This window comes from Mycteria americana, chromosome 1 (assembly GCF_035582795.1).
Source record: "Mycteria americana isolate JAX WOST 10 ecotype Jacksonville Zoo and Gardens chromosome 1, USCA_MyAme_1.0, whole genome shotgun sequence".
Classification (NCBI taxonomy): domain Eukaryota; kingdom Metazoa; phylum Chordata; class Aves; order Ciconiiformes; family Ciconiidae; genus Mycteria; species Mycteria americana.
This window is the reverse complement of record NC_134365.1, coordinates 191,693,245-191,719,407: the sequence shown is the minus strand read 5'-3', so window position 1 is coordinate 191,719,407 and position 26,163 is coordinate 191,693,245. Positions and strand designations below refer to the sequence as shown.

Sequence of the window (26,163 nt, the reverse complement as noted above, 5' to 3'; positions counted from 1 at the left end):
CTAATTTATCTTTGGAAAGCCAAAGCAGCAATGTGATCCTTAAACCATCGCTGTCCAGATGCAGACAGCAAAGCAGCTACCGCACAGTCAGAAGAGGGCTCCCACAGTTAAAGTGACTTTAAAATGTGCTCTGGGGCAGCCGATGCTCCAGAGAAAAAAGTCTGGGGCAGCCAATGCTTGAGAAAAAAGTCTTCAGGGGAGGGTTGCGTTGAGCTTTAAAAAAGCTAAATTGGGTAGGTAACACTCACCGATCCATGGTAAAATTTAAAGGGACAACTTAAAATTATTGCAACAGTGAGGTATAAAAATGAGTAAAACACCCAGTTCTTGCTTGTGTCCCTATCTTGGGCAGGGAGGGGGGAATTACTTGGACACTGACCAGACGTGCTCTATGGTTTCTATCATTAGAAAATCCTAAATATTGACACCGTTACAGACAGACTTAGGGGTTATTCAGACACTGTACTAGATGTACTAGCGGCATTCTCTTGGGTAGGAAGAACGATTTCTTTTAAGTCCTGCAGTAGCTCGATCTTGTTATCCAGTCTTTTCCTGCTTTCCAGAAGTTCCTGGATTTTTTCCTCTGTTCCTATTGTGAAAAAGAAAGGGATAAAAGCTTTCATTCATATGTAACTATTTAAAATACGTTATATATGCATTAACGCTGCAGAGGCTGCCAATACTCAGTTTAGTCTACCATAAAACCTCTGCCTTTCTGAAGCAAAGTCTTTAGCCTGCCACCCTGCACGCTTGGCCTCTTCATGAAGGGATGGACTGTGTGTCGTATGGGAGAGACTAGCTGAAGTATCAAAGTGCCAGAAGAAAACACGAAGCAGCAGTTACACACTTTGTCATTCATATACTGTCATCCCAAAACTGGCTACATTATAGATTTAATTTAAACCATCACAGCAAATGTAAAAATTATTAGTTCTGTTACTAACCCAATGTTATTTTGCATATGAGCTTTAACAGTTCCATTTTCAGAATCCATTTGTATGGGGACTCCTCCAATAAAGATGCATTTTAAATCTTTAAAGATAACATCTCTGAACTACACACTTCAAGCAAATGTAGAAGCCTAATAGATTTTAGCCAACAACAACAACAAAATTAAACCTAAAAAGAGAGGGTTTGGACAACTGCATTCAACAGCTAGATTCCCAAAAACATGACTCGAGAGCATTTGATGTTCCTGCTTCTGGAAAAATAGTTATTGCCAGTACGCTGCTGGGATTAACCAAGTTCTTTACCTTATTTACAAAGTCCTGCCTGACTGAGTTACTGCTTCCATTTTCCTAATGTTAGAGACAATTGCAATCAGCGATAGCACGGTAAGAGGCCTCACTAGAGTTCAGAAGCATTCCCATAACCTTACATTGTTAACTGTGAGTTTTAAATGAAGCACTTGCTTTCTTCAGTGAGAAACAGGCAGAGGTGTCGGTGACCTCTGAGCAGCAAGCTCTTCCACTACTTGGAAGATTACGTATGTGCACACGCTTTTATAACGCATTTTTAAATACATTACCCCCTGAGGCCGAGTGTGGATGTTGGAAATGGGCAGCGTCCACTGCCTCTTGAAAATTCTGGGTAGCAGTTCATTGAAGAGGGACATGAGGCCTCACCCTATCTCTGACTGAAAGAAAGCAGGTGAACCCTCTTCTCTCTGCTGTCCTCTGCAGCCAGGTGTCACATCCCACCAGTGTCCCACCACAACCGTGCCCACTGTTTCACGGTGTCAGCTCAACAGCTGACAAGACGGCAGTGGAAATCATCGTCTTCATTGCTTGCCACAGGCAGCCTTTATGGTGTTTCCGTTTGGTAACAAGTCTATGTGATTAAAAGAACTAGTGGGCAAGAAAGAGCCAGACATGTACAAGTGGGAGCTGGAGAAAAAACTCCTCGCGAATACTTGGATACGAATTAATAAGTTATCAGAAACAAGCAAAACAAAGAACAAACATGACAACTGTGTCACTGTATTCAGCATATGGGTTACCTACAGATGGAAGACATACGGCTCCATTTCTCTTCTTCCAAGAGGATGTGACAGAAATAGAAATACCCCAGAGAAAGATGTCAGTGATGGGAATGACTGGCCTATGGGAGCGCTTCCATAGGAAGGCAGGTAACAGATTGGGAACCTTCCACCTCATACAGATGACCTAAAGGGAAAGAGTATGGATTTCTGTAAAATCAGGAATGGCCTGAGGAACGTGGACGTGGACTGACTGCACTCGCTCTTCTGTAAGACAAGTGCTAAGGGGCTCTCGGTGAAGGTACTGCACAACAGTTTTAAAGTGAAGCATTGCCGCCTTGGCCTGCACAACTACATTGCAGCATTCACTACTGCAGATCCCCTGAGAGCAAATGCTACCAAGGAGCTCAAAAGCTGCTGGACAGACTGCTGACCAGCAAAAAGAGGAGATTAAAGCTGACTGGGGTATCACCCCGAGCAGGACACACGGCCACAGAACAGAATGCAGAACTAAAAGAAGTCACTTTGCCGTGGAGGAGAGAACAAGAGCCTCCAACCCAGAACTCTGAAATCCCTGATGAGGCAATAGCAGGTCCCATATGAAAAGTTTTAAATGCAGTCAAGTTTGCAGTAAAGCTACATGCTGCAAAAGGACTGTTTATCCCTATATATAAACAGGATTTTAAAAAGCAACAATTACAGTTCAGAGCAACCTTGCTGTGCTGATGCATAAGGCTTTAAGAACAGGTTTTGCACTATGATCCAAGAAGTCAAAAAAAAGATAAAATGAAAAAATGGACTGAAGGTAAAGCATGTCAGGTGACCCAAAATCATCAGTTCCAGGAAAAAGGTCAGAGAAAACACAGTATTTATACTAGTCCTTCATACACCAGAGAGACTTGGTAGCTAGAGCTTGGAAGACAAAAAGAAAAAAAAAACCAAGCCATTTCCTTCCATCCCTACAGTTCCACTTGTGTTTAACATGGTTATTGTTCCTTTCCGACTTGTTCATTTGAAGAGCTCCTCTTGGATCAGTTTTGGAACCAACCTTGATATGTGATTTCATTATTGACCTTGAAATTAAAAGTAGGTGACGATATCAGGAAAGAAGATTGTGTGGTACAGGAAGAACTGAGCTGCTCAAGTAGTGGGGAATTGGAGAGGGGACAACTTTTACACATGAGAATCACATGGTTGTGTGTACATAGGTGCCAACATCAAGAATTTCTCCTGTAAGCCGAGAAGAGGCTGAAATAATTGATGCAGCTGTCAAAGAACCAACTGCGATCCAAGGTTGTGTCACATGAGGAATTATGAGCGGAGATGTATTAATGCCCTCAGATGAGGCACTGGCAGAACCTTGTGTCGGATAACTCTAACGCCGGTCACTCCCATTTCTGAAAGAAGAATTTAAATGCAAGAGCAGGAGCCTAAAGAGAGGGCCTGACTTTCTCAGTTGAGTGAAGGTGAAAGGGGGAACCAGCAAACATCACCTACATGCACTGAATCTCAGCGTTAGCTAATTAAAACCCATTTCCCTTTTCACAGGGACAAATTAAAGCAGCAGTTAGAACAAGGTTGCTAACTGTTAGCGAGGGAAATGGGAGCAAGAGGCTCGCCTATCTGAAAAACAGTTTTAACCTCGTTGCTTACAATAGCTGAGACCGGAGTCCAAGCCCCAGAGTTTCCTTCCACACCGGTGGTCCCAAGCAACCGCTCCCGCCCTTGTTTTCGTTTCACTCTGTGAGCACTCTCAGCTTGTTCTTCAAAGCACGTTACAATTGCCATCAGGTCCAGGTAAGTTCTGCTCATAGCGTTTAATGCTCTTAACTGAAACACAACAGCCAGTCTGAACAGCGTTCATCAGACAGGAGCAAAGCTGTAACGCAGGCACGCTGCTGAAGGGAGCCTGCGGAGGAGGAAGGGAAATAACCTGCAGGGAAATAACCTTCCCTCTCCTGCAGGACGAGAGTGCACCCTGCAGGAGAGGGAAGCTCCTCTGGGGCAAAGACCCTTTGGTCTTTTAAAGCTGTGGAACTGGGACTTGCCTCCCCCTTCAGGTCAGCCAGCCAGATTTGACATACTGTATTTCTAAAGATTCAGGTAGCAATGGCTTTTATTCAACCATTTATATAATACTGAGAAAAAAGTTCCTTGGAATTTTCATTTTAAATGGTCATTTTACCAAAGTGCTCAGAAGAATAACCTCAATGCCAAAACCCACACCAACTGCTACTGCTCCGACAACTTTTTTCACATACCTGAATGAATATTTGTCAGTATGTTTTCAAACAGTCCACAGTCAAAGAGTGACATCACTGTCTCTTCGTACTCTGGGGAAAGAGATAATTTGATTTAATATTACAGGGTAAAGGTTTACAGAACCCTCGTGTTAATGCAGAGCCCTACATTAGAAATAGCACAAAACAGTAATTACTTATTCTGTATCATACCGATTGCTTGAGGTTTTAAGATGTCTTCCTTCTCTTACAATCTATGTTGAGAAAGAAGGATCAATTTGTCAATTCTACTTTTTTTTGTTTCATACAGAAAAGAGGAAAGGGGACCTACCTGTAATTCCCTTTTTGGGTCTGCACATGTCCAATGGACTGTTGTCCATTTAAAAACGAGCAATGCACTTAAGTCATATTTCATTCCATCATGTCAGGAGCGTATGTGTAATGGCAGGGCTGACCACACCAATTCCTCTTGACAGATCATGTGACATGTGGGACAGTGCTATCACTGTTCAATGTTAAAAACCAGCCCAGAATTATGCCTCAATTTTGTAACTGAGGCTTCCAGTGAAACAAAATACAAGACACCTACAGAGTTTGCATGACCATTAAGAGGTTTGCTTAATGGTGAAAACCTTTGAACCCCTAATATGTCTGGGACTTCATTACTGCTTCTAGCAGCTGCTGTCATGTTACACGCAAGCTGCTCATGAGGAAGAGTTAGCCAGGTGGGACGTTTCCCTTTCCATGCACGTGCTTCAGTTACTTTGCGTAAATTAGCATTCTTTATCCAAAGGTATTATTCATAACTTTGTAAAGGTGGAAGGACAATACGAGAGGAAGGTTTGAAATTTTCTTTTTTAACTGTGTTGTGGACAAAGCAACATTAGAGTGGAATCCTCCAAGAACAAAGTGCTTCATACAAGCTGATACTTAAACCCATAAAACCCCCAAATGCGCACTAACAGTTGACGTTAAAATTCTAACTAATCATCCAAAGACTTAAAAGGTACATACTCGGGGATTTTTCCCTCAAAAGAGAGGGCTGGTATTAACAGATAGCTGGTCCCTCCTTGAAGCTGTAAGAGCAACACAGACTTATGATCCAAATAAAACCTTCCAGTTCTCTTCAGGGCCTCTCTCTTCTTCAGTGCCTGGGAGAAGAGGTCTGGCTGAACCTACCTATGCTTATGCCAATGGGTAGAAGGTGGCCTCAAAAGTTTAAAGTTAGAAGGCCTTACTAGAGCATGCTGAGTTGGCAGCTCTGCCCCTCTGCTGGCATGGGTATACCACAAAATACTCGCTCTCTACCTGCTGTGCAGCTGCAGAAATAAGACAGGACCCAGTTATTTGGCACTGAAGAATTATCCTCAGGAAGGTGACCCAGGGCTGAGTGCCTGGCATCCAGATCAGCATTTCTGCTCTGAGAGCGGAGCTCCCCATGGGTCTTCATACCTGTTTCTGAAGTGTTGTCATCCATCAGTTTTTCCTGCGCCAGGTGAAGCGTGTCCAGCATTTCTTCAAATATGTCATCCAGAAGCCCAGCTTGCTTGCATTTCCTAAGAAAGTCTATTCGGACTGTTAAAAACACAAAAACACACACTGTTATGCAGAAGTGATCCTGACCACAGCTGCACAAGCTTCACTCGCTCGCTTCAGAAACAAAAACTTTGGTTAAGTCCCGCTTCCAGTAACAAATATGTATGCAAGTCCCTGGCTCCTCCAGCTACCCGCTCAGTCCTTTTCAGTGGGAACAAAAACAGGGTCAGGCAAACGTAAGCATTGCACTGGGTATAAAATTACCTAAGCTCTAGGTTTGGCTTCATTCATCAAAAGCAAGTACCTCCACAACTCTAAATGCACCATTCCTAAAGCCTCCTCATACCCCCAGTATAGGAAAGCAGGTGACTTGTCTTGCCTTTTTTTTTTCCTTCCAATCCTTATGACCACACTGCGGACTGAACAGGCTAAAGGATAGAAAACAGTGAAAGAAGTGAAGGGGTATTGGATTTGGTAAGAGAATTAAGGCTACTTTTACTCCAAGTGATCCAGGCATTAAACTGATTTATTACAGCCCATTTTATACACCTACTTTGTCAGATTTGGATTGCTAGGCAAATAACTACCTATTTTTTCTTCACCTCAGAGCAGCAGGTCAGTGACAGGTTTCAGTAAGATCAATTCAATGGGCTGTTCAAAAAGAAAGAGCTATCAGACAGCTCACAGAAGTCTGCCAGCCTCCATTAAAAACAATGTTACTTTTTTCTGGAGACATTTGTGAGAAAAGAAATGCCATTTCACTTACACTAGATGCCCTACAAGCAATCCCGGATTCTTTACAGGTTCCCTGTTCTTTGTAGTGGTAGGAAAAATTCAGAAAAAACATTAGGCAGCCACCTACTGTTACAATACCGTGCCCACGTATTAAGCATAGCCATGGGAAGGTGAAAAGTCACGACCACCGCCTTCCAAACTTCCAAGCAACAGCATAATCCTAACAAGCAATTGCACAAGGACTTTCAAGAGGGGCTCAGCACAAGGAGACTGAGGTGAAGAAGAAATTATTACATTTTAAATTTAACTGTACTGATATGGAGGAGGTGGGGGTCAGGGAGAGGCACTCCTACTTGCTGGAGACACACAGCTGAATGCAGCAGCCAACCAGAGCAGGGGCATTCGCAGGTGAATTCACCGGCTCCCATCACACAGCAAGTGTTGGCCAAAGCACAGAGATTTGTTTCCTGCACAGTTATTAAAACCTGCACAGCCATTCTGCAAATCAGACTTCTGCTCCCTTGCCAGAGCTTGGAGAGTCACTGGTCTCGGGAGAATAAGAAAGATACATTTACAGCATCGTTGCTATCGACCATCTCCAAGCTCTGAACTTCAACATAACAGATCACAGTATCTCCTAGTTGTTCTATAAAGTGAGTCGCACCTTTATGCCTGTTTTTTCTTTTCAGTATTCGTAAACTGTTTTCTTCTGCTGTCTCTTCTGTGCTCTGTAAGAAAATCAAAACAACATATTTTTACATCATACTGACATTTACTGCTTTGTTTTCGTTATCTTACCTCTATATTAGCAGAAAGATAAAAAGCAGCCCATATTTCTGTGAATACAGTCAGCTTCTCTGCACAGCTAATGATATTCCTCTCCAGACATTTTAAAAAGGGAAGCAAAAATTGCTTCAAAGCAAAAACTCTTTAAGAAAAGCCCAACCCCTGGGACAGCACCCTCCTTAATACTGCATCTGCAAATGGCACAGATGTTAACAAATGCCTACTGCTAACTCCCAGTGCAAATGATGTTTAGTTCCCTAGACTGATGTAATACTAGAAAGGATTTGAGAGGAGAGGGGGAATATTTTTCTTATCCTTTGGACAGGATGCGGTCATTCTCTGCTGTTCCACGTCATACCACAGTACTACAAATAATTCTTAAGCTCTGTCACAAAACTCCACCAGTGTAAAAATGCATTGCTTACACAATGGTAGACAATTTACCCCGCAGTGACAAATCCTGGAGCCCCTCAGCTTCTTATTTGCAGTGTTTCTATTGATTTTTGAGATCGTTAGCACTGGAGAGCAGCAGAAACAGCACACTACTGTGGGTAACAGGTCAAACGAATCTCAGCTATAATACCAGGAACGTAAGTGGATTTACAGCTGAGAAATTCCTGGAGACAAATAACCTACCCTTATGAGAGTACTACATAAAAGCTGCAAAGATCATCCACGTCCCCTCACATGACCTCCCTTGTATCTCAAGACCTGGGAAAGGCAGAAGTTTTTCCCAAGGCAAGCTGGATGCTAATTCCTCTAGAAAGAAGAAATCCTGACACACCGCCCCCCCAAGAGTCAATGGGAGTTCCCATGCATACTTCTGTGGAGCCAAGAGAAATCACCTCAAAACTTAAAATAAGCTGCATTTACAGTTTTCTAGCAACAGCCTCTAAAACAACTCCCCCTGCAACCAGAGGGACGCTCTGCTTGATAGCTCCCAAACCCTTGGGAAGGCCATCTTCACCGGCAGAGCTGAGAACTGCCTGATCTGCAATGAAAATCTACCACATTTACCATGAGCACAGGCTCACAAACGAGTAAGTGCCAGTTTAAAAGGCCAAGTGACTCATCAAAAGCATTTTTTCATGGAAACTGAGTCAAGCCCTAAGCAAATCTGAGGGACGTAGTACTTCCAAAGAAAAGGGGCCCCAAAAGGCAAGCTCTTTCTGGGCACGTCAAGATCACAGCCACCGAGTCAGTCTGGTTCGGAGGTTCCTATCGCATTTGTGCCACATTACCCAAGGGCAGCATTGGCTCTGCCTGAAGCAGCTCCAAATGCAAACAGTTTTGTTTTGACAGAATGACAAGATCAAAACAAGGCAGCTGTAAAGGAAAATGTATTGCTTCTGTGAGGAAGTCTCTTTCTGAATACACTGTCAAAATACCTCACTAAAGAAGCCCTTTGCAGATGTGGGTTCCTGTTTTAGATCTACTTAAATTCAGAATTACCATTTGTTCTGTGATGGTGGAAGATTTCAATGCATGTCTTCTCTTATTAGCTGCACCTAGGAATCAAGAAACAACAAAGTAACAAATGTGTCAACCTCAGACTGATGATTTCACATCATTCAAATTCTCTCTTTTCCCAAAAAGCTAAAAAAGCGAGGCACTTTGGGTGGCAAGGCAAGAGCATGTTTCAGCTTCCCCAAATACCTGACATTTCAGTGGAATTCACATTATTTCCATGTAAGAAAAATTACAAGCCTGAACCATTAGGAAGAAGTGCAAATCACTGTAGCATTAGGATATCACTTTGCCTTTTAAACTCAGTATAAAGCAAACACCAGTTTTTAACATTTTTGATTGTGGCAGAGTGAACTTATTCTTCCCGGCAGCAGCACTACCTCTAAACGGTACAAACTTCAGGCAAAGTTATGAAAGATGACTGGTTTTTTTCCAGTCAGTTCTTGTTTATGTTACTACACCCTCAAAACTAAGACTACATAAAGAAGTATTTTAGGTGTCTCAAAGACATACAAATGGCATTAGGTTTTTCATCAATATAATGACCCTCCTAGAAAGCCTCCAGAAGCATTTTGACTTGTAAGTTTAATATTATTTATGCTACAAAGTGTTTTTAGTGACGTGGTACGAGATCTCTGCAAAATCATCTGCTTTCACTCTCTCCATTCTATCAGCATGCACCAGCCTCTCTCCAACATCGTAACTGGCAGCTGCTGAAAACAGCCACAGCATCACAAGCAGAGAAGGAAGGCATGGCAGGAACAGAGAAAGCTAGAGAAGAGCTCAACCACCCAGCAAAACCTGAGGATTTTAAATGCAGTGGGGTTATATGCCCCCTTCCCATTTAACTCTACACCCTCTGGGAGCACTTAGTAAGGTTTTTCCTGTTAGAAATCATCCTATGAAGAGGAATGAGGAGTTACTGTTGGTAGAGGAAGGCTGTTGAAAGAAGCTTGGGTTTTGGGTACGGGTACTGTACATTTGCATTTTTCATGGCCTGAAAGGAAATTATAGCTTCTTCATCCAAAATAAAGCTGGGTGGCCTAATTTGGAGCAGTCTAGGAGATGTTGGTGTAGGCACAAAGTGTTCCTTGCTGACTAGCACAACATCTTTGACCTTTGGTAGGATTTTTCAGCTCTTCCTGATATTTGCTTTAGGGACACCTTACAAAATAAGAGGAACACAGTTTGAAGAGCAGCCCAACTCTTCCTGCTCCCCACAGTGTTCTCTGCTCTTCTATGTTTGTCAGCCTTTACTCCAGGCACATCCAACATTTCCAGTCAAGCAGAGGTTGGAGCCTCTTTCTGAGTCCAAACTGCCCTCCTGATGCACAGAGCTGCAAGGAGAACTCTTGGCCCCTAAGGCACCCTATCCCCTTCCAATCACACAGCAGAGCCCTGACATTTCAGCACAGGAACATTGTCTGGACCAAGAACAAGGGGATGTTCCTTGACTGCATTTTCTCCAAGCTACCAGGGAAAACAACCCTGGAGAGGCAGCCCTTTTGTACCACCTCCTGCTCCCACACAGCCCAGCGCTGTCTCAGCCTGCCCCAGCAGAATGGCTGAGCTACTTCACCTGAGCTGGATCTTGAAAGTCAGAACTCCACCGTGAAGCCACAGTGCTTCCATCCCAGCCTGTCTCACTCCCCACCCTGTGCGGGCCTGCAAACACACTCAGCACAGGTGTCCCCTGCCTGCTCAGATGGGCCAGGAGTGGGCCAGAGTACCTGCTACTTCAGCCAACTAACCAGCAGGTAGCCCTGGCTATTCTGAGCGCCACGCATGCACCTGAGAGCTGCTCAGAGGCAGGAGACATTGGACTTGGGGAACCAAATGTCATTTACCCAACTCTCACAGGTGCTCCCCACCTCCTGGGGTACAGCTACTCTCCCAGACAGAGGTGGGAGAAGCTCATTCAGGAGGCAGGGCAGACACCGCCAGCAGAATCCATTTACCCCTCATAAACAGAGGGTCTCCAAATTAAGTGCCTCTGGAAGATCTCCTCTAGGAGAAAACTCTCTTCTCAGGGAACAGGCAGCATACATTGTATATGAAGCACTTGAAGACACTAAGACCTTCAGCCTCATAAGATTTAAGCCTTCCTGATGAAGGAGGTGGTCTACAGGGCTGTACCTAATGCCTTAATCTCATCTCATACTGCAAACAAAGCAATCCTGGCCCTGTCTAGTACTTGGGCAGGAGACCACCTGGGACCCTGGATAGACCCAACAGATTAACAACCATTAGACCACAGAAATCAAATTAATTTTAAAAAGGGAAGGAATGTCAGGCCTCAGAACTACATAAAAAGCAAAATTACTAAGTGAAATAAGAAGCTGCATTTGGTTAGTGAACCACAGCAATATCAGGTGTTAAAAGGACTGTATGTCTGGCTAAGAAGCCCCAGGCCCTACGACTAAAAGTTTAAATGATAATCACCTAACCCACCCCTGAGTGGCATCAGGGTGGAGCCAGACTTTGTCAAGAAGATTGGCCAAAGTTCGCTAGACTTCAGTGGGAGCACACCACTCTTAGCATTAGTGCTCACAGTTCGACTGAGCTTAACTTCAAAGTGAAGGCCAGTCTAGGACCCATTCTGTTTTGAGCAGGATTGTATGCATGAGGTCACAGCTTTGGTTGGTTAGTTTGGTGAGATTCCTGACTACCTCTGAATCAGCAAGGACCAGGACTGCCAAATTAAGCTGCATTTCTTGTAAGAAAGGAAGCAATCCTTAAGCAGGGGTTGTATAACCCTTTTGTTACACTTAAAAAGCTCTTTGGGATCCTTCAGAATGAAAGGCCCTATTTTAAAAACTACTGCAGTGAATACGGAAGGAGCAAATGTGAACATTTTAATGTAGCTACAGATAAAAATCCCAAGGCAACCACTCCTGTAAACAGCCCTCACTTTGCTAATTAAGTGCAAGCTTGTGCATCACTCATTAGCGTGGCTCTCATCTCTCACATGGATTTTACAAGCTGCTTGGGCCTACCTGCCTGCACACAGTCAGAACAATTCCATGAAGGATCAGGTCCACAGTGTTTTAAGTCAGTTTTGAGGGAGATTCAGGAAGATAAAATACAAACATTTCCTACTTCAAAAAACCTTCTCGATTTTTGTGCATACGCATGGATCTCAACCAAACCACTCCTGCAAGATTAGAAATCCACCACTCGATATAAAGGTGGAGTAACATTTATTTTGTTCAAATGAGTTATTGACTGTAGGATGCAAACTTTTAAAACAAATTAAATCAATGAAGCCATTAAAGAAACTCACCATAGTGATTGGTCCTATTGCCTGGGTCATGTTTTGTGCAGAACACTCTAAAATTTAAGTTCAATTTTAAGAAAAAGAGAAAAAGTATTAATAAATATGTAAACAGAGTTATGCTGACTGACTTTAACAGATATTTTCCCCTCTTTTCACTGAACATAAACTGAAAGATGCTTAAAAAAATTATCAGGATTTTTGTTCACCATTACCCACCTAGGAAAGCACCTGCTCTAAAGTCGCATACATGCACAAGCTTGTATTTGTACTTTTAGAACCTCAGTGGACTCTGAACACTGAAGCTTTGAATTATCAGTTTCATCACCCCGCTCTGTTCGGACTTGCTCACTGTTCAAATCCTGAGTCAGCCATATTTCATCTGGTGTGGCGATCACTGTGGCAGAAGTACTCTTATTGAAACACCTTATTAAAATGAGGTCAATGCTGTCAAGATTAAATACCACAGTACTAATATTGCTTGATTGTAGCTACCGCAGTTCTGCCCCCTTGCCCTGTACCACTCAGGCCGGGTCCAGAACCTCTTTAGACATATCTGCTTACCAGTCAGCTTGAACTTATACGCCCTGCATGATGTGCTGGCATAGCCACACAGCACTGCTCCGCCATGCACAGTACCAGTTACTTGCTTGGAGATCTCCATGCCCCTCCCTTTCCACTGCCCAGTGCTGATGAGGTGGTCCCCAAAGCCTGAGGAAGTAGGGCACCCTTTTTGAGATCCAGTAGCTTAAAGCTGCTCAATCCATTCATTCCTTAAAGACTTTAGTAATATGTCAGATAGGAATATTTTCTCTGGTTCTAGGAGAGCAATGTGAACTCCTTGGAAGAGGCAAAATGCAACAAATACAGCTGGAAATATTCCTTATCTTCTGGATACAATAATGCGTAGAAAACATGAACCAGCTTCTATAACATGCCTTTCTTACAGAAGGATCCCAAATCACTTTTTAAGCAAATTGCTTTGTCAAGAGTGTAGTTTAGCTGATCTGTTCATTACAAATCTATTTGCCAACACTAATGCTCAAGTGTTTGGAAACAATTCTTGAAGGGAACTGCATTTGCTAGGACATTTTCTAATTTTTGTCATTCTTTTATTTTAACAAAATAGAAGCACTGACCTTAGAAACGCAGTCTGTTTCCTTGACGAGCCAGCTTTTTTGCATGAAATTCATTTTGATGCACAAAAAAACAGGTTTATGCATGCCTAATAATTCAATCAGAAAGCTAAGTACTGGAGGCACCTTGTTTACACCTCTGAATTTCTAATATTGCCCTTTGGAGGTTGTTTTTTTCCTCCCCTCCCTTTAATTCTATTCTTTCCCAGTTGAAAACGGGGTTGAAAACCTTCCTAAGTATAAGGACATCTCACAAAGAACAGACAATACCTTTTACTACTCAGGCCACTTTATTTGGAAGCACTTCCCTACTATCATTCTTGCAAGATGGCAGTACAAATTACGCTTATTTCCCCACCTCTACTCTTACTAGCCACTTCCATAGCACTGTATGTCTTCTCTTTTTTGTTTTGCTCTATTTGTTTTGATAATCACTGCTCATCAGCACAATGATGGCAACTCAGAATTTAAAAACACCAGCTCTCTCTCTCTTGAAGGAGTTCTCTCTTTTGATATGCCTTTCAGTATGTTATATTTCACCACGAAAAGGTGCAGAGGGCTGTCAATCCACATCCACTATTTTTCAAGTCTTGTTCGTCTTCTCTCCAATAATTTCAGGCTAGCTACAAAATGTTGTGCTTTATTTATGCCACTGATACTGTGCAAAAGTCTTTGTGTTCAAATCCCTGAAACCTGCCTCACCATCTTTCTCTAATCCAGTCCTTTTCTATCTCTTCAATACAGGTTGCTATAGCCTAGTTTCCTACATTTCTATATAGGACAAGCAACTAGTCTCACACAGTGACTTAATACAAGGCATTTTTTAGGGTCCCTCTTCCAAACCTCCAAGGTCACCAGCTCCGAAAACCACCAAATCAAACTATATATTCAACCACTTCTTTACCAGTTTGTATCTAGACAGTCATCAGTCCCATTCATTTTTCAACATCTTGAGAAGTTCAGTCTTCTTCGGCCTGAGGTATCCTTTCTGAAGCTATATGATGAGAGCCATTTATTCTGTGATCATGGAAAGTTTCCATCTTCCCAGCTATACTCTTTCGCAAGCTTTGCAGAATCCTCAAGACTTCATAAGCACAAACTAAACATATCATCTTCCCTATGCAGCTGGGCTTACAGCCTTGCAGAAAGACGTATTTATTTTGGACTGAGAGTCCTAGTGAAGCAGCCAGGAGTGCAAGTGTTTTGACAGAAAAGGACCCATCTTCCACTACTACTAAGGATTGCACTAGTCCACCTCTTCCTGAAACAAGTAGTGATTAATCTAAGACTAACATAGCCTGTGATCTCCCTGGCCTTGCACAGAAACGGACATCAGGGTTTTACGCACCTCAGACTTTACTTTAACTTCAGCACTCCAAAAGGTCCCTAAAGTCCCAATTTCTCAACCCCTTCATCTGCATCCTCCAAACAACTCATTCCATCTAACAGCAATGCAGGCAGCCTGAGGGCGGCGGACACCAGGACTAGCATGATCAGGACAGAAAATTTACTTAAAGTCTGTTTAATTGTGTTAATGCTAGCAATGTAGCTGAAATATAAGGTGGTCTTTGGTGGGAATACAAAGTTCTCTGCTAGCATATGGAGGGAAAATTACCAGAATTTGCCTAACGTGAACAGACCTAGAAGTGCTATAGCCTGCTTTGTGCTCAGACCACATTTACTGAAGCTTCTGAACCAACAGAATTTCAGAATTTGAGTGACATTAATAAAAATCTTGGTCCTTGAAGACTAGCTAGATAGCCAGTAAGGACTGACTTCCTCAGTTTTGGCCTAGTGATCTTTCAGGTGTGTTGCAGGCTCAAACACTGAATAGATTCCTTCCCACTGCTGGGATGTTCTCCTGTGAAAGGAAAACATTTCCCCTATTGCTTGCAAACAGAGGATCAAGCATCTCTTTAAAAGAGGAGAACATATTTCTTTTTTAGAAAAACTTTAAAAACTACAAAATTTTTAAGTCTCTCTTCCTGGCACTACCACCAAAACCTTGACAATAATTAGTTAGAAAATACTTGGTTAAATACCGGTAGACTCCATTTACTTCATCCGTTTCTATTGCTGCATCATCACAGAGTGCACAGAAGTAGTGATAACTTCTGCGACAGGCTCTTTCCTCACATCCCACAGTGGCTCCTTTCTTGCGACAGAAGTTGCACACCTAGAACAGGATGAGGTTTAGCAGGAAAGCATTACAGACAGCTACTGAAAATCTTGCCATACGAAGCAAATACTATCCTCTGTAGGAAAATCAAATCTTTCGTTGCAAGTCTGCTAAAACCAGGTGTTTCCCTTTACACTTATGGATTGCATAATTTTGTTGCAGGCACTGGCTTAGTCCTTTACCAAAGTCTCTTAGGAAACTTAGACTAGGGACTTAAAGGCCAGAAAAAACAACACATTTTAATACAAAATGAACTAAATTTCACCAAATATAATGTTAAATCAATGTTTCTTACTCTAAATATGTAATTTCCCTAATCTTAGTAGATCAGAAGGACCAAATACTTTTCTGCATTTTTTTTCAAGCATAAAACAGGCCAGACAACCTTCAGTACTACAAGACAGGACTAAGTGGAGATTCAGAAAGAAACTCCTTACCAGCCGCTTTCCTCTCTTGAGCTCTTTCAACACTGACGCCACATCAAACCTTATATCCAGATTATCTGGGTTATACTCTTCAGATTCCACAAATCCTGAGGAAAATAACTAAAGACAAAAGAGACGATATTAAGAATTAATAGAGGGACTCAGTCACCAGTGCATTGCAGAGAAAAGAAAGGAAGGGTATATCTTTTCTTCTTGCACTTGCCCTATCTAAGAAAGACTTTATCTGTGTTTTTAAGAGGTTTCACCTACATTGAACAAGGAGCTGTGCTTAAACCTTTTCCCAGTCAAAAGAAGTTCCTCTGTCTATATAGGAGATTTCACATGACCTGAAGGTGAACTAAGAAAAGATAACAGGGTGAGAAAGTGAACTTAGTAAGAAGTGTGAATGAAGAAAGTCTGGAAGTCCAGGCTGCCCAGACTAAGGAGGAGCAGCTCTTCAGCTAACAGACCTCCACACCTTGAACATCTTGTTATCTGCCCAGTTCAGGCTTACAGCTGGATGCAACATTTCTCTGTAATAAAATTTCCATACAGTCCAATACTGACAACAGTTGACTGCATGAGAAACATAGGAACATTGTACAAAGCCTGGGAGAAATCCACAAAAAATGCATACCTGCACATTCAGGTCACTTGAATTCCCATAGAAGTGCTGAGCCCTGACAATAAGTGAGGAAGAGCAAGTTCTTAGCAACCTTTTCTAATACCAAACAAAAGTGAGCTACCTTTATGTCAACTGGCAGGCACAGTTTGTCTACTCAGAAGGTGATACCTAACTGCAAAAAAAGCCAAACAGCGCAGAGAAGCCTAAGGCAGAGAAATTAGTAAAGTTGTTGGGGGGGAAAGAGGGGGGAAAAAAAAAAAAAAAAAAAAAAAAAAAAAAAAAACGAGGAGAGAGAAAAAGTTTCAACATTGAAGCAACATTATAGCCCTAACAAAACCTGTTTCAAACAAAACATCCAAGTAACACTGTAAAATAGGTATCAGATGCTTCTGAAACATTCTGCTAAAAAAAAAAAAAAAGGTAGTAGAAAAATAAAGATGTAAACATAAAACCTGTGAGAATAAGAAGGCTGGAACAGTGAAACCCAGAAAGCTGTTCCAGCAGCAGACATCTCCTGCACTAAGCGACCCTCACTGAAGGGAGAATATGGCATCTGTAATTGATTCTGCACACCAAGAACCAGCTCCACTACAATCCCAGAATAAAGGGGAGGCATTCTGAGAGCAAGAAGAGTAAATACATTCTAGGATCACAGCACACTTAGAGCTTCACAGATATTTTTATATAATCAGCTTGTGCTATTTTTATTCCTTATTTTATGTAAGGCACAGACTGGGAAGTTTTTTACCATGATATATCAAGTGATGTGAATATTTTCCTGCAAAGGTTTAATTAAATACACAGCTTCCTGTGGTCTGAGAAGCCTCATTCAATTTAGTGTCTCAAGAAGACCTATTCCTAGTGATAGACCCGTATGTGTGTCTAGAACTGTTGATCAGGAACAGACATGCATGAAAACACCACAAATCAATGTGTCCAGCTGTGCAGCCAGGTCCTCCCCCTCTCCAAAATTCTGGCCAAGCTCTGCTGCTTTTCATAGCTTTTCAATCTAATATAAGCTTGCTGGTTTGGGTAACCAACCTTTTAATTCAGGCACCACTGTAGAGTCAAAAACAGACAAGCAGTGGAAACTTCCCCTTTAGCCTTTCTTCTCCATTCTTCTTAGGTACCAACCAACTAAAAGCCACTCACCAGACAATCCTGATGAGCTGCAATATTTCGCTCTTTGGCAATATACATTACAGAACCAGCCTCCCCTTCTGAACAAAAAGCACACGTTCTTCTCACCATCTTCGCCATTATCCGGAAAACACCTAGAGCAGGAAAACTGGGACAAAACACAAAGCAATTGATGCAGCTATCATATGCCAAGCAGGACAAACAGAGGAAAGCAGAGCCTGCTAGCACTTGCCCTCTAACTGCTCCTTCACCTACATCCCCTGAACCTTGGTGCTTTTCTCCTCCAGCAACAACTACTAGTAGAATAGGCAAAGCCCACTCTTGGGACAGCAGTGGGATGGAAACCAGCTCCCAGGAGCTCCAGCAGTTAGAGCAGGAGGAAAACTGGTTTACTTCCTCTTGGAACGTCACTAACAAGTAATAAGGGGTAATACAAGAGTTTTCAAGCTTGCTTGGCAATATCTGCTCCAACAACAGGCCCAAGAGCGGGCCAGCAAGTCATGCCCTAGATGTGAAACCTCTTTTATTTGGAGGAAGTCAATCATTTATAGCAGTGCTTTCCTTAAGCTAGTTCTGTCACATGTGGGTCTGCAAGTCAACCAAGGAGGGAAAAACAGCTGCCCCCAAACTTCTCCAGTGCCTTCCAGGAGTTCACAGAAAACAAGGAAGAAACACTAATTCCTTACTGTAAAAAAGGATGTAGCAAAGAAGTGCAGAGAGGCTTGCAAGTAAAAGGAGGCAGAAGACAGAGTCAGAAATGAGAGATCTGAACATTCGCTCTCAACGAGGTGGAACACTAACATGAGTGACAATTTTCTCTGTACCCTGGGATTTGCCCCATGGACATCTGTTCTCTTTTTCTGGCCATATCCACGCAAGTCTTGACTGTTTTTCTTTATGGCAGTCTCTCTTTCCCCCCAGTAGCTGCAAGATTTGAAGGCCAGCTACTTATTTCACAAAACAGCCTAAATGCTTCTGGATAAGCCTTTACCCACATCCCCCACCAGTAGTTTAGAGCATCATGCCACACATTAGTAGCAGAAGTTTTACTTTGTCTGTGGTTTCTGTGCAAGTCCACCGCAGAAATCTTCAACAGTTTCCCACTCCTACTAGGTGTGATATTCCAAACTGCCCTTTGCTGGAGACGTCACCTCTGACAGCACAAACTCCTGTAGGATAAGGGTAAGAAAAGTCTGCTTTTACTTTCAAGAAATAAGAAGATTTGAAGTTAAATTATTCTAGTGAAAGGGGGGTAGTAAGGTCCAAGTACAAAATAGGCAGGAAACCTCACAGTCCAGCAAATCTCACAACCTTTCTGTGGCTTTCAACAGCCAACCTCTGTTTTCATTAGTTCCCATCTCCCTTCCATAAAATGGAGGGGGTAGTCTCAAGTGAGAAGAACACCAGAGCAGAAGGGGATTTTTTTTTTTTCCTCTGGCTCTGCCACTGAGAATTTACTTAATCACAGCAAGTCACTTTGCCTCCATGCACATCTGGGTTTTTTTTCCCCTGCCCTTCTATCTCTTGTAAGCAAGGTAGGGTTGTGGGTTTACTTTACTTTTAATTCATGGGTTTACTAGAATCTGGAATAGAACCAACCAAGGGATATGTGTTGCCGTTCCCCAGTCAACCGGACAAGGATTGAGATTTTTTGTTGTTGTGTTTTGTTGCATCACCCAATATTATGTATAACTTGGAAATTAATCAAACTGTAGAACAACCCTATGTCTTGTTCCCCCTTTTCCAGGCAACTTATAACTTTGCTTGGGGGCAGAATGACGTGTATTTTGTTTATTATAACGAGTCTGATTCACCTTTCTGGGAACAGTCCTCCTGCAATGCTACTCACCCACCAATGAATTTTACCTATGGAACAAAATCTGTGCTCTGGAACAATCTGGCTGGCCCATACTCTCTACCTTGCTCCTATTTCCCATTTGACTCCTTCTTTCACCTGTTAGAACAACGGGATTTTTATGAGGCCGATTATTCCCTAAAGGTGAATCTCTCTCTTGGTGTATACAACTTCCCAATAGCATGGGGCGTGAACCTAGAGGCCTGACAAATGTACAGTAGATGTGGTCACAAACGAGACCCCTCTTGCAACCGCTAAGGTATGCCAATCCCCCACAGCATAGCCAGTCTGATCTGTTTACGTGCACCAAAGTTCTTAACTGTAACACTGGTCCTGGGGACCCCTCCAAAACCTGGCTCTTAGAGAGTGGAAGGGTTCTGCTAAGGGACATAAGTATTTGTTGGGGTTATCCTTCCTGCAGATATAGAAATCGGGATGTTCTGTGCAACAAGACTTAAAATGAAACTGAGGATTATGGTAGAGTCAAGTATTGCAGCATACCCCATACACACTACCCTTTGCAGAGCCTGCCGCTCACTGCAAAACCTGACATATGTTTCATGGACTACAATGATACCCGGCCCCCCTGGGACTAGTTTGGGAATGTTCTAACGGGAAATTTTATTCCTACTTAACATTGAAATATCACGCTGGTCTGAAATGTGAATTAGTCATCCCATCCTTATGCCCATCCTGTGTTTTCAATTTCACTGCTCCTCCCTGGCAAGTGCGCTGGGAAGCAGTACAAGCCCCAAAAAACCCGATGTTGAATTTAAGTGACGGAGAACGTTGCATAACTGTTCACAACGCCAGTACTACTATAGAGGAGGCACGGATCAAAATGAAAGAAATTGCAGACCAAACTGCCAAACTATTCCGATCACTCCAACCGAAAGACTGGTTCGACAGGCATGCACCCGGATCTTGATTCGCTTCCCTCCTACAATCCTGGGGACTCACAGGGTGGGGGAAATGCTTAATGCAAATTGAAATAACCCTGTTGGCTGGATTTCTATTCCCAATGACTGGCATAGCTATTGTTCGATGTATGATTACCCGTCTGCTTGCTTCTGCTTTCTCTCTCTTTTCTCCTGCTGTTTGCTATGTTCATATCACCACCCTGGAAGACAAAATCAAGGACCCTCCGCCAACTCTTGTTGACAATGTGTGATTTCACAAACTATGTCTTCTTGATCTTCTCTATCTGAAAATCGTCGCCCTGGACAACGATTATATAGACAATGGTTGAGCCACAGGGTGGTATGAGAGACTGAAAGAGTTTCAGTTAACTGAAAGAGTTAACTGAAAGAGTTAACTGAGTTAACTGAAAGAAAGAGTTAACTGAAAGAGTTAAGAGTTCTTAAGAGTTTGAGAAAACATTATGGCAACGCCAGGTGCTATTTGCATGGCAACAGCAGGTTGGTGAGAATGGGGTGGGGGAGAGCGAGAGCGGGACATGGAGAGCACGTCGGAGGATGCACAGTTCCGGGTTCTGCCGGACCTTACCATGTATGGCCAGAGGTCACACAGGGTTTATCTGAGGAAGGGGCTTGAGACTGCCTGAGAGGCCCCTCACAACCACCCCCCTCCCCCAGTGCCTGCAGAAGATTGAGAACTTTCTAGAACAAGAACCATGTAAGTCCTCAAGGGGTGTAACTGGAGGCGGGGATTAGCCTATAAAAGACATGCCCTCCAGGGAACCATGCGCACACCAACCACCAGAGGATTGCCATGTCTGTCATCATCATCGCGGGATCCAACGGTGGTGATACTTTTTCTTTCCTTATCCTCCTCTCTTCTCCTTTCCTTTTCTCACTTCTCTCTTCCTCTACTCTTCCAATATATGTAAGTTTTGGATAAATTGTGACAGGTTGCCCGGAAAATAGTTCCATTGCCAAATCGCCGCTGTTTGTTTTTTGGGCTTGCCAGTTCGTTAAGTTTGTCTGTTTATCAAATTCACCAGTTAATAAAGTTACTGGTCACACTGTTCCTCTGAGTCATTGTCCTAACTCTACCAACCACGCGGCTCGGCCGAGCAGAGATCGGCCTTTGTCGGTACACAAACCGTTGGGGAATCAAAAAGATTCACCCATCTTGCAACCCACCGAGTGGGACAAGACAAGGGTAGAAACTGATTTCCAATATCCATCTATACAGTGACCATCACATCAGTCTCAGAACTTAAGCATTAAATAAATATGATAGAAACAAACAGAAATGTATAGTAATAGAAATATTATAAATAGAATAGAAAACAAAGACAGAAAGAAATTAAAAAGCAGAACTAGCTATAGTTTGAATGGTCTAGAACCCAGGAAAAGTTCTCTGCAGCAAGCTAATACCTGGAATCGATGCACATAGGCTCTGCTCAGGCCCAGTCAGAGGATCCACCTCTGGGGGCTCTGGGAATTTCATGAGGAAGAGGCTAAAGGTGGAGTCTACAGTCCCTGGTGTTCTTACAGGCTCAGGAGAAATCCTGGTGCTGCAGGAGAACAGAGGACACTCAGTCAAGGTCAGCCTTTGGGTTACTCCAGAACCTTGGCAGGAACCCTGAAGCGGTGGAAGGACAGTGCATTGGCCATTCCTCACTGCAGAAGCAGCCAGCCTGCACCCGCTGCCCATTTAGCTCAGTATCCTGCCCCTACAGGAGCGCTGCTTCGGCCCGGTGCTCTTCCCTAGCTTTCTGCTACAGATTACTGCCAGGGAGAGGATACTGAGCTAAACAGGGCAATGGATCTGGTTGGCTGCTCTCAAGCGAGAAGGGAGAGGCTAAGGGCATGGTTCCAGCTCCATAGTTTAATTACATTTCGCCTAAACAACCCCTTGCTTTCATAGGTCTTAAGCCTGACGCTCATTGATTCCATTTGACACCCCAGGACCTGTCTGAAAAGGCAAGAAATCATTGTTCCTTACTCAGCTCCTCCAGTAACACCCGTGACAGCATAGAGCTGTTATTCTTTCTCCCACTGTCTCTTTTTCAAGTTGAAGGATCTGAAATTATTTAGTTGTTCCTTGTACAGAAGCTGCTCCACGTCTTTGATCATCCCTGTCACTTCTCAATCTCTTATCTACTCCTGCTATGTTCCAAGAGGAGCAAACCACCTTCAAAAGGGTGGGCTACCATTTACAATACAAAGTCACAACAGCGCTCTGTATTTTTATCTTCTTTTCTTAATAATTCTTAATATTTCAATCACATTTTAGACTGCTTCTGAGCATGGGGCTGACACTTTCATAGAACTACATATTACAGTCCCCCGATCTCTTTCCTAAGTGGTCTCGGATAGCATGGAGATCATCAGCATCATGATTGTTGCTCTGACACACGCATCATCTTCCACTTATCAATGCTGGATTTTCACCTGCTATTTTATAGTCAAATTACTCACTGTCACAAAGTCCTTCTGTAACTCTTTACAGCCAGCTTTCACTTTCACAGAAGTGGACTGTGGGAACCTAAGGTGACTAGTTCATCTATAAGAGCTGGAGGCCCTTCCACTGCCCCCCACTAATAACAGAGCAAATGAAGCTGCAAAACAGAAGACAGAGGAGGAACAGCTCAGGGAAAGAAACAGTCATGTGCCTCTGGCTGCTTCTCTGTTACCTGTGCCATTTCCTACAAGCACGGTTGTTGTGGTTTTGTGGTTTGGTTGTATTTTTTTTTTTTTTTTTTGCAACAGTGACAAAATGGAAGAAAACCAGAAATGAAACAGAAAGTAAAAAGGGAGAGGAACATTGCTAGCAAGCGCACAGGGATTGTGCCACTTCCAAATACACCTTGCTGAAACATTACCAGTTTGTCTAAGTATTTCCTCTCCAGAACCAATTCTGAAAGCATCTTTGCACGCAAATACACACATTTTACACAGGAGGAAACTAATGCACAGAATGTCACTCAGCATATCTGCAGGGGAGTAAGGAAAAGAACCAAAGTCCCTTGACTTCCAGTGTGCTACCAAAACCCACTACCCTAGCTCCTGCTCTGCTCTCTTCACCCCAGTATAGTGAAGGATTTGATCTGCTGAAGCAGGAAGAAGGAAATTACATACCTGTTACCCCACACTCGCTGTGTCCTCCATTTGCACTTTGTGGGGAAAGAAGCACTGCTGGTCATATATTAGCTGGGCACAACCTACACAAGCCCCCTCCCCATTCTCCCCAAGTCACCAGCAGCATAAACACACCCAGTCTTTGCAAGGCTTTCAGAACAAAACCAAATAAATCTACCTTTCTGATCACTTTTCACTTGCTACAGGGGAAATATTTTTAAGAATATAAAAAAATACTTTCTTTAGAAAGGTATATGTTAACATATTTGATCCAAGTGATGGGAGTGACTGGAAGGTTCCTCAATAGATCTAAACTCTCACCTATTCACAAGATCACAGAATCACAGAATGGTTGGGGTTGGAAGGGACCTTTGAAGATCATCCAGACCAACCCCCTGCCATGGGCAGGGACATCTTTCACCAGATCAGGTTGTTCACAGCCCTTTCCAACCTGGCCTTGAACACTTCGGGGCGGGGGGGGGTGACAACGGGACATATCCACAGCTTCTCTGGGCAACCTGTGCCAGTGCCTCACCACCCTCATTGTAAAAAATGTCTTCCTTATGTCCAATCTAAACCTACCCTCTTTCAGCTAAAAACCATTGCTCCTTGTCCTGTCACAACAGGGTCCGAGAAAAAGTCGCAGGCTTTTTTGTAACTCCTCTTCATATATTGGAAGGCCACCGTAAGGTCTCCCCAGAGCCTCCTCTTCTCCAGGCTGAGCCACCCCAACTGTCTCAGCCTTTCCTCATAGGAGAGGTGTTCCATCCCTCCGATCATTTTCGTGTCCCTCCTCTGGACCTGCTCTAACAGGTCCATGTCTGTCTTCTGCTGGCGACCCCAGAGCTGGATGCAGTACTCCAGGTGGGAGATGTTTGTACTTCTATTGTTAGAGGTCCTCAATCGCTCCCTGATGCACTTCGTAGAGTAACACCTTACCTTCTACTGACATGCCACTTGCAGCATTTTAAAACACAGCAGTGACATTTTTAAGAGACTAAGGGTTCCCACCTTGCTAAAACCACTAAGTGCCACACAGCAGAACTTGAGGAACAAGGACTCAGATCGATCTTCCACCGATTTAGACACCTGGGGGCTGAGATAGAGCATGCTGAAGTGATGTCTTCCCTCATGCCCCAGCGCTTCGAGGCCTAGCGGGGCGAGTTGTCACCTAGTTGGGCCTGGCTCGGCCCTGAGCCTCCCGGGGTGGCAGAGCCGCCCCGGGAGGCTCAGGGCCGAGCCAGGCCCGGTTGTGGGGGACCTCCAGGACAACGGCCACCACCGCTGAGTGAAATCCAGGGTCACCCTCCCAGCCCCTCTCCCAGCCCTGCTCTCCCCCGCGCTCCAGCCGGGCCCATTCATTGAGACTCCGGGGGGGGGAGCGGGGGGGGGGAGGAGAGGGCAGGCACTGAGGGAGGACCAAGCACTGAGGAGGCGCCGAACACCGAGTAGCCCCAGTTCCCCCTCCCTCGTTTCAGCAGCGAGACTTACCGCGGGGCGGTGGGAACCATCCACCCCCGTCCTCACAGCCCGGCCCGCACCAGTAGCCACATCCGCCCTCGCTCGCCCCCCCCCCCCCCTCCCAACTCTCCCGCGCGGAAGTGGGCGTGCCCAGCCGCGGCACGGAGCATGCTCAGTATGCGCCCGCCGATGCCCGTGCTGGGGGCATAAGGAGAGGAGCTCCGCGTACTGCCCCCCTCCCAGCGCTGATTGGCTGCGGCTTCGGCGTGGAGGGGAGGGGGGTGGACGCGCGCCGCTGCTCCGCTGGTCACGTGGTGAGGGAGCGGCGCTCGGCCCATCCCCCGCGCCTTTGGGCGTGCCGGGGCCAGAATCCCCGGTTCGATACCCGCGTCCGGCACTCCCGGTGCTCGCCCTCGGGCAGCCATTTCCCAAGGGATTTCCCCAGGGGCAAGGGGACATCTTGCATCCTACCATCGCCCTCCGTTCATTTTTGCACGTCCCTTAACCGGGACAGGCAGGACAGGGGGACGGCTGTTGAGGGGCCTGATGTGATGGGGAGATCACAACCGGTGCCCAATGTGGGGGTGGCAGGGTGACATCTGACTGAGCAGCTGATTCAAGAGATGGGCAGGAAAAGCCAGGACAACATGGTGTGCCTCCCGCGGCCATCAGGCCCTTTGTTCAGTGGGTCCGTCCACGGTGGAGAAGGTGGTGCTCAGCCAGCACACGAAGGATGGGACCGTCCCAGTGCCGCTGGTCAGCGCTTCCCTTGGTCGGGAGGTCAACGACAGGTTTGTCCTCAGGCGACGGGGGATATAAGACTTCCTACTGTGCCAGCTCCTCACTGCAGGGCACTGCTGGTCCTTCCTTGCTCGTAAGCCTGACGGTTCATACACAGGCTGATCCCCTCCAGCTGCCCACATCAAGAGATGATGAGTGACCACCAGCTAACCACAAAGCGTAAGCAGTACCGGGAGAAGGTCATTGCTCTGCAGGTCTCAACACGACACGCACCACTGAGAGATTTCCTCTTCCTGCTTCACACTGGTGCAATGTTTCTGCAAGCTCTTTGAACATCAGCGACTCAAGGCTTAAGGCAAAATCGTGCCACTGAGACCAAGGTTTAGGCCTACGTGAAGTTCCTCTGCGTTGCATGGGATAGTGAAACAAACCCTAGATTTCCACCCCCATACAGCTCACAAGCCACAACATAACAGGCACGTTCTGGCCCATCGGGAGGCCACACCAAACGCAACACGGAGCTTTGTAAGATCAGC

The 26,163-nt window shown here is 44.4% G+C and overlaps 1 protein-coding gene across 2 annotated transcripts; it reads right to left on the bottom strand.

Moving 5' to 3' along the window:
* Window positions 1-388: 388 nt before the first annotated feature.
* PHF11 (PHD finger protein 11) lies at window positions 389-25,041 on the bottom strand. Of its 2 annotated transcripts, none has more exons than XM_075489801.1 (11): window positions 24,917-25,041; window positions 18,572-18,690; window positions 17,534-17,669; window positions 15,769-15,876; window positions 15,195-15,328; window positions 12,026-12,072; window positions 8,728-8,783; window positions 7,154-7,217; window positions 5,671-5,793; window positions 4,240-4,311; window positions 389-589 (listed from the first exon to the last, which is right to left on the bottom strand). In XM_075489801.1, the coding sequence occupies exons 3-11, from the start codon at window positions 17,639-17,641 to the stop codon at window positions 450-452; spliced, it is 852 nt and encodes a 283-aa protein (XP_075345916.1). In that variant the 5' UTR covers window positions 17,642-17,669; window positions 18,572-18,690; window positions 24,917-25,041; the 3' UTR covers window positions 389-449. The 2 variants fall into 2 exon arrangements, with proteins under 2 accessions (XP_075345916.1, XP_075345919.1); XM_075489804.1 differs by lacking the exon at window positions 24,917-25,041 and adding an exon at window positions 20,433-20,595.
* Between the last annotated feature and the right edge of the window lie 1,122 nt (window positions 25,042-26,163).